We start from the raw sequence: 14,858 nt of genomic DNA, 5'->3' as shown, positions 1-14,858 counted from the left end.
CGTGCTTCTGCAGGCCCCGTCTACAGAGAACTGGTCAGAAGCTGGCCACCCCTCCTGGCCATGGGGTCTCAGGCTTGGCTCCAGCCCCCCACTCGGTGACAAGGCTCCTCCTTGTAAAGGCCAGTCTGCTGGGGAGAGGGACCTGACTGGCCACCCCTGGGACGATGGAGTGGGGCGGGCCCCACTGCCTGAGAGCTCAGTGACTTCCCCTCTCAGTCTGCCCAGCACCAGGGCCGAGGCCACAGGAGTGAGAGGTGCCCCGGGGGGAGAGAAGTGAGGGGGAGAGGTGTGAGGGGGAGAGGTAGGAGGGGGAGAGGTTCGGCCTGAGCCTGCCAAGGGGACTATGTCTGCCTTTCCCTCCTGGCTGTGGTCGAAAGCATGAGGTCACACATGGGGCTGCTGGGCTGTGATTTTTATTTAGTCCTTCGCTTCCCGTGTGTTGAGAGAATTGGACAGAAGACGCCTGGTTGCCCTCAGGGCTGGTGCTGGTGGAAGGAGAGTTCTTTTTTTTTTTTCTTCTTTTTTTTTTTTTAGAGACGGGGTTTCACCATGTTGGTCAGGCTCATCTTGAACTCCTAACCTTGTGATCCGCCCGCCTCAGCCTCCCAAAGTGCTGGGATTACAGGCATGAGCCACCGTGCCCGGCCTGGAAGGAGAGTTCTATAGACACCTGTGGGAGCACCCCGCGCCCCTACCTTGGGGCACAGGCTCCTGGTGTCCTCCGGCCACTAGCTGCAGCAGGCATTCCCGGGCAGACCCCTAGCTTGGGGACAAACGCCCCAGAGGCTCCAGGTTCCCCACGGGCCCGGGGCTGGTTCCCACGGGGTGTTTTCAGTTCCCCGGAGAGTCGAGTAAGGTCCCGGAGCGCACGATCCTGAGGCCTGTGGGGGATTGGGGGGCTCGGGAGACGGGGCCGCCCCAGCCAGCCGCCCACCCGCAGACCGGCGCTGTCACGTTCCAGCCGCCTGACTCAGGCCGCGCAGGGCGGGGAGCCGGGAGGCGGCGCCGGCGCCCGCCTCGGCCCCGGAGGCGGCACCAGGAAGCGCCCGCCCCGGCCGGAGCCGCCATGTAACCGGCGCCGCCCGGAGCCCGAGCCGCGCGGGCCATAGCGACCCGCCCGCCATGGGGGACGAGGACGAGGATGAGGGCTGCGCCGTGGAGCTGCGGATCACAGAAGGTGGGTGTGGGGCCTGACCGAGGCTGCCTGGAGTGGGTCGGGCCGGGTCATGGACCGGCTGGGCTCATTCGCCCCCTGTGCCCGCAGCCAACCTGACCGGGCACGAGGAGAAGGTGAGCGTGGAGAACTTCGAGCTGCTCAAGGTGCTGGGCACGGGAGGTGAGGACCCCCATCCACGGGCAGGCGTCCCAGGCCTGGTGCCCCGGACCTCCTGCCTGCTCACTCCTGGGCCTGGGCCAGGGCCAGGCCACTGGTCAGGCCCCCCACCCTTTCCCGGCACAGCCTGCCTTGCCTGCCCCGCCCTGCCTTGCCAGGCTTTGCATGCCCACTTCCAGGGCACTCCACGTTGACATCGCTCCTCCCTGCAAGGTCCTGTGCGTGCATGCCCCCCGGATTTGCCGACACAGTGGGGAGGGGGCCTGCACCCGTCCCAAGTGATTTGCATAGCTCCTCCCTTTCGGCCAATATGAGCGCCCCCTCCCACATTTGGCAAATGCTCCAGCGCTGGTTTGCACATCCCGTCCCCAGCCAGGTGCACACCTCTGTCTCCCTCATGTGCACCTTTTCACATCCATCTGGTCGCTGGCGGGTTTGAACATGCCCCGCCCCCACGCCTCGCTGCAGGCCCCCTGGAGTTGCTGCTCCCCACCAGCTTTGCACATCCCTTCCCTGGTTTTGCTGGGCACCTTCCCGGGCTGTGCACACCCTCTCCTTAGAAGTCTCGGCCAGCTTTTTGCACACCTGCCTCTCGCCCCAGCTCCTTCGCCTAATTTGCACACCCTCCTGGGTTGGCATCGCCCCCACCCCCAAGCCTGCACCGCTCTCTTGCTCACCGCCTACCCTCCGCCCACTTGCTGCTCCCACAGCCTACGGCAAGGTGTTCCTGGTGCGGAAGGCGGGCGGGCACGACGCGGGGAAGCTGTACGCCATGAAGGTGCTGCGCAAGGCGGCGCTGGTGCAGCGCGCCAAGACGCAGGAGCACACGCGCACCGAGCGCTCCGTGCTGGAGCTGGTGCGCCAGGCGCCCTTCCTGGTCACGCTGCACTACGCTTTCCAGACGGATGCCAAGCTGCACCTCATCCTGGGTGAGCGCACGCCACGTCCCTACGCGGGTGGAGTGGCTGGGGGCAGGCGAGGCCACCTGATGGGGCTGCATCTTGACTTCCACTGCACCTCCCAGACTATGTGAGCGGCGGGGAGATGTTCACCCACCTCTACCAGCGCCAGTACTTCAAGGAGGCTGAGGTGCGCGTGTACGGGGGTGAGATCGTGCTGGCTCTGGAACACCTGCACAAGGTGGGTGACGACCTGGCCACAGGCTGTTGCCATGGGAACTGGGTCTGGGCCTTCCAATAAGCCTGCGTGCTGGGCAGCCTCAGGCTTCCCCCTGGGGTTCCTGGGGGCCAAGTGGTGAGTGGGGTGGGAACTGGAGCTGCTTCCCCAGGACCCCTTGCAAGAAGCCTCAGTGTGGCCTGGCGGGGGTCCCCTCCCCTGGCACCTCCTTGAAGGGGCTTTCCTCTTTCAGGGAACTTGGGCTGTGTTCACAGAACTTCCTCAAATGGAAACCTCACGCCCTGGCTCCCAGGGCCTCCTGGAAATGGGGCTCTTCACACAGACTTTCCTCTCTTTGGGACCTTAGAGCCTGTCCCACGGGTCCCTCTTTCCTTGCTTGATATCTTAAATGGCCTTTCTTATTCAGTGGCTCTGCCCTGAAGACCCCTCTACAGGCAGATGATCTTCTCTGGGGGGGTCTCCTTATCCTGAGCAGGCCCAGGAGCTGCAGGGGCTAGGGAGGTTTGGGGGAGGAAGCCTCAGCGCTCCTCTTGCTCCTACCAGCTGGGCATCATTTACCGAGACCTGAAACTGGAGAATGTGCTGCTGGACTCTGAGGGCCACATTGTCCTCACGGACTTCGGGCTGAGCAAGGAGTTCCTGACGGAGGAGGTGAGTGGAGGCTGGCTCTGCCTGTGGCGCCCCATCCAAGGCTTCTTCCTGCCTCTTCCTGCTCTGGGCCTGCATTCTGGGGGTGCAGAAGCGAGTAACTCCGGGACGTTTCCACGGCTCAGCTCCAACCTCACAAGCTGAGCAAGTCCTACTCTGGGCCTTGTGGGGCGTGGGGGCACAGCAGAGGCTTCGACATCCAAATGGGACCTTTTGCCCTCCCAGAAAGAGCGGACCTTCTCCTTCTGTGGCACCATAGAATACATGGCCCCCGAAATCATCCGAAGCAAGGCGGGGCATGGCAAGGTAGGTTGGCAGGGAAGTGGAGCTGGGGGAGGAGGAAAGGGGGATGAGGCAGGGGAGACGCAGGCCCTCACCCTGGCTCCCCATGGCAGGCTGTGGACTGGTGGAGCCTGGGCATCTTGCTCTTTGAGCTGCTGACGGGGGCCTCTCCCTTCACACTGGAGGGCGAGAGGAACACACAGGCTGAAGTGTCTCGGTGAGTAGGGCTGGACGTGCAGGGCGCCAGGGGGCTGCAGGGCCTGGTTGGGCAGGGCTGTGGGGGGGGGGCTCGCTGCCCCTGACGCCCCCCCAATCCCCTCAGACGGATCCTGAAGTGCTCCCCTCCCTTCCCCCCTCGGATCGGGCCTGTGGCGCAGGACCTGCTGCAGCGGCTACTTTGCAAGGATCCCAAGAAGCGACTGGGCGCGGGGCCCCAGGGGGCACAGGAAGTCCAGAACCACCCCTTCTTCCAGGTGAGGTGCCTGGCTCGGGCCCCACACCTCCTGGTGCATGCCCAGGCGGGGCTGCTGCTCCAGGTGGAGGTTGTGCCTGGTCAGTTTCACTCGATTTGGAAATCCCCCCAGAGAAAGAAAGCAAGTCCGGTTTCTCTTCGCATCCATCCCCACTGAAACTTGGCAGATGCATTCCTGAAAGAAAACATTCTAGCTTCGTTGGCTTTTGTGGCTCTCAGGGACTTGAGAGTGGATTGGTCAGTCCTGTCATTGGACAGACTCAGAGAAGGCAGGTGACCTGCCCCAGATGGCACAGTAAATGGTGCTGAGCTGGGAACAGGCCTTGGCTCTAGATAGATCTCCTGTTGGCCCAAATCAGTACTAAAACCCACACTTATGGCTCTCAGCACCCGCCCAGGCATTTTGTTCTTTGTCCCTGTCCCTGTCCAGTCTGTGTGCCTGTCATTCAGGTGGACGGTGGATCGCCACACATGGGTGTCTGCTCGCTTGTTAGGAGCACACGCACGTTAGAGTGCAGGGCAGAGTGAATCTGGCCTCGTGAGACTGCACTGGCAGGTGCTTGGCCTGGCCAGTGTCATCACCCAGCAGGGCCTTGTGACAGCGAATGCCTACTGTGTGTCAGCCCTTTGCGGACATGAGTTCATATCACCCTCACAAATACCTGATTCTTATTTTTTAGACAGAGTTTCACTCTGTCTCCTGGGCTGGAGCACAGTGGCTTGGTCTCAGCTCACTGAAACCTCCACCTCACGGGTTCAAGCAATTCTCCTGCCTCAGCCTCCCGAGTAGCTGGGATTACAGATACGTACCACCACCCCTGGCTAATTTTTGCATTTTTAGTAGAGTTAGGGTTTCATCATGTTGACCAGGCTGGTCTCAAACTCCTGGCCTTAAGTGATCTGCCTGCTTGGTTTTCCAAAGTGCTGGGATTACAGATGTGAGCCACTGCGCAGGGCCTCCTTCTGCCTGTTTTTGGACAGCTTCTTTGGTGATAGCAGTGCGGAGGGCCTTGGTGGTAGAACTGGGGCCTTCCAGCCTTAGTCAGTCATCTTGGCTGCAAGTGACAAAAAGTCCATATCAAAATGGTGATATCTGTTGGAGTAAAGTTTGGTGCCAGCAACAGAGATCAGAATGAACAGTGATCTAAACAAGATACAGGTTTCCTTATTTTTCTTCTCACATAAAAGAAATCCAGATTAGCAGACCAGGGCTGCAGTGCCATGTTGTCTTCAGGAATCCAAGCTTTTCTTTCTTTCTTTTTGTTTTTTAATTTTTTAAAATTCTTAGCATATAGCTTCTATCCCCAGGGTTGCTTCATGGTCCAAAATGGCTGCTGGAGCTCTTGCCATCTAGGCTGTCTCCCAGTCAGGGAGCAGGAAGAAGGAGAAGGGGCAAAAAAGCCACTTGCCAACTAGCAACCTCCCTCTTGAGGATCTTTTCCTGGAGTCCTACCTAACAATCTTTGCTGATACGTTTTGGTCACCCCTAACTGCAAGCAAGTTTGTAAAATATTCTTTTAATTGTGTATATTGGGTCCTGGAATAAAACTGGGGCTACGGTTCTAAGGAGGACAGGGAGAATGGATATTGAACAGGCAATCAACAGGTACTGCCACGTTAGCTTAAACAGAAAAGGGCACATTTTGGTTCCCATAAGTGAAAAGGCCACGGGAAAGTGGTCTGACTTAAGGCAAGACCACATCCAGGTGCTGAAACTAAGTCTTTTGTTTCTGCTTTTCTGCATGGGGACTTCGTCTAACCCTGAGAGGGTCCCCAGCAGTTCCAGAGCACATCCTCCTAGATTTCAGTCCAGTAGGAGAAAGAGATTTGTTTGTTTTTCACACCAATTCTGTTTTTTTTTTTTTTTTTGAGACGGAATCTTGCTCTTATTGCCCAGGCTGGAGTGCAGTGGTGCGATCTTGGCTCACCGCAACCTCTGCCTTCTAGATTCAAGCAATTCTCCTGCCTCAGCCTCCTGAGTAGCTGGGATTACAGGTGCCCGCCACTATGCCTAGCTAATTTTTTGTATTTTTAGTAGAGACGGGGTTTCACTATGTTGCTGAGGCTAGTCTCGAACTCCTGACCTCAGACGATCCACCCGCCTCGGCCTCCCAAAGGGCTAGGATTACAGGTGTGAGCCACCGTGCCCGGCCATCAATTCTTTTTTTTATTTTTTGAGGTGAAGTTTTCGCTTGTCACCCAGGCTGAAGTGCAGTGGCATGATCTCTGCTTACTGTAACCTCCGCCTCCTGGGTTCAAGCGATTCTCCTGCCTTAGCCTCCCGAGTAGCTGGGATTACAGATGTGCACCACACCTGGCCAATTTTTAAAATTTTTAATTTTAGTATTTTCAGTAGAGACAGTGTTTCACCATGTTAACTAGGCTGGTCTTGAACTCCTGATCTCAGGTGATCCAGCCACCTCGGCCTCCTAAAATGCTGGGATTATAGGCCTGAGCCACCTCACCTGACCTTTTCATGCCAATTCTATTAAAAATTCAGAACTAAGTGTGGCGGAATGGTGATTCTTTAAGCGGAATAGGGATTGTGTTATCAGAGGGAGAGAGAAGCCAGGGAGGTAGGAGGAAGAGCTACTCACCCCAAATGCAGATGGGCCGTTGCCTCATGGAGGAACTGCCCAGGGAGGGTGGCCTGGGTGCAGGGAGTAACCGGTTCCTGACCTTTGATACCTCCTCTCTGATTCCCTTTCCTCAGGGCCTGGATTGGGTTGCTCTGGCTGCCAGGAAGATTCCAGCCCCATTCCGGCCCCAGATCCGCTCAGAGCTGGATGTGGGCAACTTTGCAGAGGAATTCACTCGGCTGGAGCCTGTCTACTCACCCCCTGGCAGCCCCCCACCTGGGGACCCCCGAATCTTTCAGGTGAGGGGAAACTCATGGAATCTGGATGCAGGAGAGATGAGACGTTGCCGTCTGCCTGACCCCTGGCTGACCGAGGACAGTGCCTAGGCCCTGTGTCCTGAGCCCTGGCTGACCGAGGACACTGCCTGGGCCCTGTGTCCTGAGCCCTGGCTGACCGAGGACACTGCCTGTGTCCCACACAGGCCCTGTGTCCTGAGTGGGACTCAGCATCTCCCCTAGACGTCTCCACTTATAGGGGACCTGGGGTTGTCAGTCACAGAGGCCACCAGGGCAGGATGCGAGTTTGATAGTTCATGGTTTATCTTTAAACCTGTTAATTTCCCTTCTTTTCCATCATCTCTTTATTGTTATGTAAAAATATTGTTTAAAATTATTCACTTGCTGTCAGGTGTGATAGTTCACGCCTGTAATCCCAGCCCTTTGGTAGGCTGACTTGGGTGGATCACCTCAGGTCAGGAGTTCGAGACCAGCCTGGCCAACACGGTGAAACCCCGTCTCTACTAAAAATACAAAAATTAGCCAGGTGTGGTGGTATACGCCTACAGCCCCAGCTATTCAGGAGGCTGAGGTGGGAGAATCGCTTGAACCTGGGAGGCAGAGTTTGCAGTGAGCCGAGGTTTCACCACCGCACTCCAGGCTGGATGACAGAGTGAAACGTCATCTCAAAAAAAAAAAAAAAGAAAAACAATCTTCACTTCTCACATGGACACCTAGGAGGAGATGCATGTTGATATTGTGGCTTTGCCTGCCCTTGGCATAGCACGTTACATTCCTGGGGGAACAGGCCTCTCCACTGACTTTTAGAAGCTCACACCTTTTGGACAAGTCTAAACTCCCTTTGCTTGTCATTGAGGCCCTGCATGATGTGGTCCTTGCCCAGAACTTTAGCCTCAGTTCTCATCATTTTCCTACTTGATGCCCTGGAGGGCAGGACCGAACTGCTCAGCGGTTCTAGAATACACCTCTGTGCCTTTGCACATGCTGTTCCCGATACCTGGAGTACGTTCCCTACAGTAATCTACCTGGCAAGCTTCTGGCCCAGGGATCACCCTTTCTCTGTGCTGCAGTCCTCTATGGACAGCACCTCCTTCTGGCCAGTTTATCATGTTGCCATAATGATATCATATCATTATCACTAAATAAACCAGCATGGTCTGTTTAACAGACAGACCAAGTATGGCTAGATAAGTCCCTTCTGTGAAGCTCTTAGGATTGAGAACTCTGTGCTTGAATGTCCAAATTCCATTGTCTCACAGTCCTCATAAGAAAATCCTTTCTCATGAATTCATAGGTACTTTCATTCATTCATTTAATGATTCAAAAATGTGTAGTGAGTGCCTAAAATGTTCAGGTACTGATCTGGATACTACATTTTTAGGAGACACTTTTAGGAGAAAATGACACATAGTTTTATTTTGTTTATTTTTGAGATGGAGTCTCGCTTTGTCACCCAGGCTGGAGTGCAGTGGTGAGGTCTCGGCTCACTGCAGTCTCCACCTCCCGGGTTCAAACGATTCTCCTGCCTCAGCCTCCTGAGTAGCTAGGATTACAGGCGCCTGCCACCACACCCAGCTAATTTTTGTATTTTTAGTAGAGACAGGGTTTCACTGTGTTAGCCAGGATGGTGTTGATCTCCTGACCCTGTGATCCATCTGCCTCAGCCTCCCTAAGTGCTGGGATTACAGGTGTGAGTCACCATGCCCGGCCAGTTTATTTTTAAAATTATTATTTTTTTAAAATTTATTCATTCATTTATTTATTTATTTTTTAGAGACAGGGTCTCGTTCTTTTGCCCAGGCTGGAGTGCAGCTGGGTAACCATGGCTCACTGCAAGCTCCATCTCCTGGGCTCAAGTAGCTCCTCCCACCTCAGCCTGCCCAATGGCTAGGACTACAGGCAAGTGCCATCACACCCAGCTAATTACATTTTTTTAGAGATGGGGTCATGTTATGTTGTCCAGGCTGGTCTTGAAGTCTGGGCTCAGGCCATCCTCCTGCCTTGGCCTTCCAGAGTGCTGGGGTGACAGACCTGAGCCACTGTGCCTAGCCACAACACACAATTACAATTATCCTTGAAAACTCCTCAAATTGCCAGGCCATGGATCTTCAGGAAAGGCACAGAATCAACTCTGGTTTTCGTTTGCATTTCTTCAGTAGCTCCCCTTGCAGAAGAAGCCCAAGTCTGCCTTGAAAGGGAGGAGGCAGAAGGTTATTTTTCTCAGCAGGTAGAGCTGGATTCTCATAAGCCAAGCGTGAACTTAGGCTATGCTTTCAATACATTCAGTGGTCTTTTCAGTACAGGCGGCCCTTGGCACCTGGGGAGGAAGAGGTGGTCGCTGTGGTGAGAAAGTTGGGGTCACAGGCTGGTGGGGACAGACATGGCCCCAAGTGATTATAAAACCAGGTGGAGGCCGGGCGTGGTGGCTCAAGCCTGTAATCCCAGCACTGTGGGAGGCCGAGCGGGTGGATCACGAGGTCAAGAGATCGAGACCATCCTGGTCAACATGGTGAAACCCCGTCTCTACTAAAAATACAAAAAATTAGCTGGGCATGGTGGCGCGTGCCTGTAATCCCAGCTACTCAGGAGGCTGAGGCAGGAGAATTGCCTGAACCCAGGAGGCGGAGGTTACGGTGAGCCGAGATCGCGCCATTGCACTCCAGCCTGGGTAACAAGAGCGAAACTCCGTCTCAGAAAAAAACAAAAAAAAAAAAAACAAAAAAACCAAAACAAAACAAAAAAATTCCAGGTGGAATAAAATGTGTCCATACATCCTGTGTGTACCAGGATGCAACTGGAAAGCCTCCACTGCCCCCTTGTCCAGGGTCTGGCCTGCCGGGTTCCCCACCAGTCTCCTCACCTGCACCCCAGCCCCCATGCCCACCCTAGGACTCCCGCCCTGCAGGGATACTCCTTTGTGGCACCCTCCATCCTCTTCGACCACAACAACGCAGTGATGACCGATGTGCTGGAAGCGCCTGGTGCTGGAGACCGGCCGGGTCGGGCAGCGGTGGCCAGGAGCGCCATGATGCAGGTGGGCTGGGCTGCGCGGAAGCGCAGGCTCAGGGTCTCTTTGCCTAGATCCACCCAGCGCCGCAGTGTGGGCTCGGTGGGGTCCCAAGCCCCTCCGACATGGGGCGTGGCGGCGCCGCGGGGCTAGCGGGTGGGACCTCTGACTCACCTCCTTCGCCTTCGCCTTTGCCTCCAGGACTCGCCCTTCTTCCAGCAGTACGAGCTGGACCTGCGGGAGCCTGCGCTGGGCCAGGGCAGCTTCTCTGTGTGTCGCCGCTGCCGCCAGCGTCAGAGCGGCCAGGAGTTCGCCGTCAAGATCCTTAGTCGCAGGTGTGCGGGCCCGGGCGGGGGCAGGGGTGGGGGTGTGAGAGTGCCGTCCGGGGGGCGGGGCCGGAGCGCGGCCACCCTAACTCCTCCTGCTCGGTCCCCCAGGCTGGAGGCGAGCACGCAGCGCGAAGTGGCCGCCTTGCGCCTGTGCCAGTCACACCCCAACGTGGTGAATCTGCACGAGGTGCATCAAGACCAGGTGATGGCTTCCGGGCTGGAGCCAAACGCCACGGGCGGCCGGGGGAGGGCGGCCTGGGGAGGGCGGAGAGAAGAGAGGCAGGCGGCGGGGCTTGAGGGGCGCTTCGGACAGGATCTAGGGTCGGATTGGGCGGGGCCTGGGGTCTAAATCGGCCCGAAGGGACCAGGGATGTACAGGAAGCGGGATTTCAGGGGAGTAGGGCCTGAGGACAGCAAGGCAGAGCTGAGGATGGACGAGAAAAGGGACTTTGGCCGTGCGCGGTGGCTCACGCCCGTAATCCCAGCACTTTGGGAGGCCGAGGTGAGCGAATCACTTGAGGTCAGGAGTTCGAGACCAGCCTAGGAACATGGTGAAACCCCATATCTACGAAAAATACGAAAGTTAGCCTGACATGGTGGTGCGCCTGTAATCCCAGTTACTTGGGAGAGAGGCTGAGGCACGAGAATCGTTTGAGCTCTGGAGGCAGAGGTTGCAGTGAGCCGAGATCCAGCCACGGCACTCCATCCTGGGCGACAGAGCCAGACTGTCTCCAAAAAAAAAAAAATAATAAATAAAAGAGAGAAAAGGGACTTTGAGGAGGGGGTGCTCGAACATGGACGGGGCCTGAGGGCCGGGCGCCGGGCCTGGGTGGTGGGTGGGGCCCGCCACGGTGGGTGGGTGGTGACCGTGGCCCGTCGCACCGCGCGCAGCTGCATACGTATCTGGTCCTGGAGCTGCTGCGGGGCGGAGAGCTGCTGGAGCACATCCGCAAGAAGCGGCACTTCAGCGAGTCCGAGGCGAGTCAGATCCTCCGCAGCCTCGTGTCGGCTGTGAGCTTCATGCACGAGGAGGCGGGCGTGGTGCACCGCGACCTCAAGCCGGAGGTGGGCCAGGGGCCTTGGCGGCGGGGCGGCGCTGTGGCGCCACGGGCTCCCTCTGACCACCGCCCCGCCGCCCTTGCAGAACATCCTGTACGCCGACGACACGCCCGGGGCCCCGGTGAAGATCATCGACTTCGGGTTCGCGCGGCTGCGGCCGCAGAGTCCCGGGGGGCCCATGCAGACCCCCTGCTTCACGCTGCAGTACGCGGCCCCCGAGCTGCTGGCGCAGCAGGGCTACGACGAGTCGTGTGACCTCTGGAGCCTGGGCGTCATTCTGGTATGGGACGCGGGCCTTGAGGCGCGGGCAGGGTCGCTTGGGCCTGGGGTCTTCCTGATGTGGAGCAGCAGGAGGAAGGGGACAGGGGTCATCTTGGTGCGGGCGGCTGGGTTTTGTCTGAGGCTGGGACGGGGGGTGGATCTGACACAGAGTCAGGGTCGCTCTGGTGCTGGAGTCGGAGCATCCGTGTATTAGGGGTTAGAAGTCAGGGTTCATACCGGCCGGGCGCGGTGGCTCAAGCCTGTAATCCCAGCACACTGGGAGGCCAAGGCGGATGGATCACGAGGTCAAGAGATCGAGACCATCCTGGTCAACACGGTGAAACCCCGTCTCTACTAAAAATACAAAAAATTAGCTGGGCATGGTGGCGCGTGCCTGTAATCCCAGCTACTCAGGAGGCTGAGGCAGGAGAATTGCCTGAAACCAGGAGGTGGAGGTTGCGGTGAGCCGAGATTGCGCCATTGCACTCCAGCCTGGGTAACAAGAGTGAAACTCCGTCTCAAAAAAAAAAAAAAACAAAAAAGAAGTCAGGGTTCACCACCCGTGGGCCTCGGGAGTGGCCTGGGTCGGGGGTGAGTGGTTCTGTGGGAGTTGAGGGGTCAGCCTCGGCCCCGCAGCCTGGGCCGGTCTCATCTTCCCCTCACCCCTTCTAGTACATGATGCTGTCGGGGCAGGTGCCCTTCCAGGGGGCCTCTGGCCAGGGCGGACAGAGTCAGGCGGCCGAGATCATGTGCAAAATTCGCGAGGGGCGATTCTCCCTTGACGGGGAGGCCTGGCAGGGCGTATCCGAGGAAGCCAAGGAGCTGGTCCGAGGTGCGGAGCTGGAGGTCACAGACCATGGCTGGGGAGGGGGACGTCATGTGATTACGCTGGGACAGGGATGGTCCTGGGTCAAGTGTCCTGGTTGGGGATGGGCAGGGGAGGAGAGTGAGGCTGTTACGATCTCTTTGGGGCTCAGCCTTGGCGCCAGGCTCCTCCCCACACTTCCCTGCCTCGCTTCCAGGGCTCCTGACGGTGGACCCCGCCAAGCGGCTCAAGCTCGAGGGACTGCGGGGCAGCTCGTGGCTGCAGGACGGCAGCGCGCGCTCCTCGCCCCCGCTCCGGACGCCCGACGTGCTCGAGTCCTCCGGGCCCGCGGTGCGCTCGGGGCTCAACGCCACCTTCATGGTAAGGGGCGGGGTTTGAGGAAGGGAAGGGGTGGCCGGAGTTTCGAGAGGTGGGGCCTGGGGAGGCGGGGCCATCGGAGCCCAGAAAGGGGAGGTGCACTGGATTCGGCCTCAGGTCGGTCTGGAGGCCAAGGCCCTGTCGGCCTTGACCTAGGCGGCTGGAGGCAGGGTCTGGGAATCGGGGCCAAAGCTAGGATCTGGAAGCCGGGGTCAGGCGGGGATGGGGACACTCAACCTTTCCTTTCTGCCAGGCGTTCAACCGGGGCAAGCGGGAGGGCTTCTTCCTGAAGAGTGTGGAGAACGCACCCCTGGCCAAGCGGCGGAAGCAGAAGCTGCGGAGCGCCACCGCCTCCCGCCGGGGCTCCTCTGCACCAGCCGCCCCGGGCCGAGCCCCCGCTGCCGCCAAGGGGGCCCCCCGCCGAGCCAACGGCCCCCTGCCCCCCTCCTAATCCCCACCACTGTGACCCCCTTCCCTCACTGGGGCTGTGACCTGGGAGCCGGGCTCACTACCGGAGGCCTCTGCCAGCGGTGACCTGATCCCCAGGGACTGTCCTTCCTTCCTACCCCACCCCACTCCCAGACAGAGCAGAAGTATTTTTATAAGCAGAGAATTTTTTTTACCGGATAGAGTTAGAGATGCAGGGAAGGGGGGGCCTGCTGGGGAGTGGGGTTTGGGGGGCCCTCTCCCACGACACTGCCTCTTCTGGGCAGAAGGCCCCTCCGGGGGCACTGCTCCAACAGGAAAGGGCCCCTCCCCCACTTCTAAGCACTGAGTTAGGAGTGCTCACTCCTAAGCTGGGACCCCCTCCTCTGTTCTCCGTTGAGGCCCCTTTCCTGGGAGGTGCACCCCTCAACTGTCACTTTATGGACTGTCTGTGCAATTACGTCCACCAAAGACCTGTGTTGGGGGGACTGAGGGAGAGGCCCTGGGGGACCCCCTGAAGCATTTCTGCCTCACTTTATGTCATCTGCTTCTCCCCTACTGGGGCTAAGGAAGGAGATAGGTGGTCCCTGAAAGCGGAGGCCCCCTTCTCACCCACCGCCTCCCCTTTGGCACAGCTACTCCCGGCTGGGGGTGGGGCCTTGGGGATCTGGGCTGGGCATCCACGGTCACTGCCTCAGCCCATCTAGGCTGTGCCTTTAACTTTAAAATAAAAGTCCACCCAGTGCTGTCTGTGGCATCTGTGTGTTCGCGTTCGTGGTGTGGCTGTCTGTAGCAGAGATCCTGGGCAGACAGCTGCCAGCCGGTGTAGTCTGGGATCTCAGTGGGGAGGCACAGGCAGACCCTTCTGGACAAGAAGGTATTCTTTGTTCCTTGGCTTTTGCTATGAGCAGTAGGAGGGCGCCACTCTCATCCTGGGTGTATGTCTGGCCAGCTCTGCTGGGCATCATTTAGGATTCTCTTGCTTGTAAATACAGCTGCTTCTTGACTTAGGGTGGAACTGCATTCCGATAAACCCAACCTAAATAGAAAATGCTGAAAGCCGAAAATGCATTTTTTAATGCCTGCAACACAGCAGACGGTTCCCGACTTAGGATCGTTTGATTTACGGGCTTTCAACTTTACCACGTGCCACAGCGATAGGCTTTCAGTAGAAATCATAAATGGTAAGGAGTTTCCTGATTTACGATGGGATTACCCATAGTAAGTCGAAAATTTTGTGTCCCGCAAAAGTCAGTCGGGGACTGTCTGTAACAGAAAACCCAACCCAAACTTGCTTAAGCAAAACACAGGGTTTTAGGGGGCTCTTGTAACTACGCAACTCCGCGATAGCTTCGGGCAAGACCTAATCCGGACTCAAGCACATGATCAGGACTCAGCTGCCGACTCTCAGCTGTTTATGGTTTTCTTGGTGGTGGTCCAGTCTGGAGGACTCTCCTTATGGGCTCAAGACGGGTGCCAGGCGCTCCAGGGGATCCAGATGGAAATCTGGAGATGGAAGCTGTTTCACGGTTCCCAAGGGAAGTCCTGAGATGTGCTCTGATTGGAGCCACTGAGGTCAGGTGCCCACCCTGAACCAATCACTGTGGCCAGGGAGGCAGTGTGCTGATTGGCTTAGATCTGAATCATGGCCTCCCCTCTGGAGGCTCATTGGGTGAAGAGTAGGGAAGGGGTGGGCCTTGGAGGGCGGTCTCTTGAACCTGGTGGGTGGTCAGTGAGGGTGGGAGTGAGCGGAATAGCAGTACTCATTAGGGCCCTCCCTCACTGGGATCCCAGAGTGCAGTTCCACTCGGGGAATGTCTGAGACTCCTCCCTGCGTGATCCGTGC

At 57.8% G+C, this 14,858-nt stretch overlaps 1 protein-coding gene across 2 annotated transcripts; it reads left to right on the top strand.

Annotated features, from left to right (window-relative positions):
• Positions 1–649: 649 nt before the first annotated feature.
• RPS6KA4 (ribosomal protein S6 kinase A4) lies at positions 650–13,769 on the top strand. Of its 2 annotated transcripts, none has more exons than XM_032282961.1 (17): positions 650–1,177; positions 1,265–1,336; positions 2,044–2,262; positions 2,358–2,473; positions 3,014–3,121; positions 3,344–3,424; positions 3,514–3,617; positions 3,723–3,873; positions 6,586–6,750; positions 9,653–9,781; positions 9,956–10,089; positions 10,192–10,285; positions 10,975–11,148; positions 11,228–11,422; positions 12,076–12,235; positions 12,426–12,589; positions 12,840–13,769. In XM_032282961.1, the coding sequence occupies exons 1-17, from the start codon at positions 1,123–1,125 to the stop codon at positions 13,035–13,037; spliced, it is 2,319 nt and encodes a 772-aa protein (XP_032138852.1). In that variant the 5' UTR covers positions 650–1,122; the 3' UTR covers positions 13,038–13,769. The 2 variants fall into 2 exon arrangements, with proteins under 2 accessions (XP_032138852.1, XP_032138853.1); XM_032282962.1 differs by having other exon boundaries at positions 1,038–1,177; positions 1,265–1,290.
• Positions 13,770–14,858: the final 1,089 nt, after the last annotated feature.

This window comes from Sapajus apella, unplaced genomic scaffold, assembly GCF_009761245.1.
Source record: "Sapajus apella isolate SASKATOON/1434 unplaced genomic scaffold, GSC_monkey_1.0 scaffold14, whole genome shotgun sequence".
Classification (NCBI taxonomy): Eukaryota; Metazoa; Chordata; class Mammalia; order Primates; family Cebidae; genus Sapajus; species Sapajus apella.
Note: the sequence above shows the minus strand (reverse complement) of the source record. Positions and strands in the feature narration are given on the sequence as shown.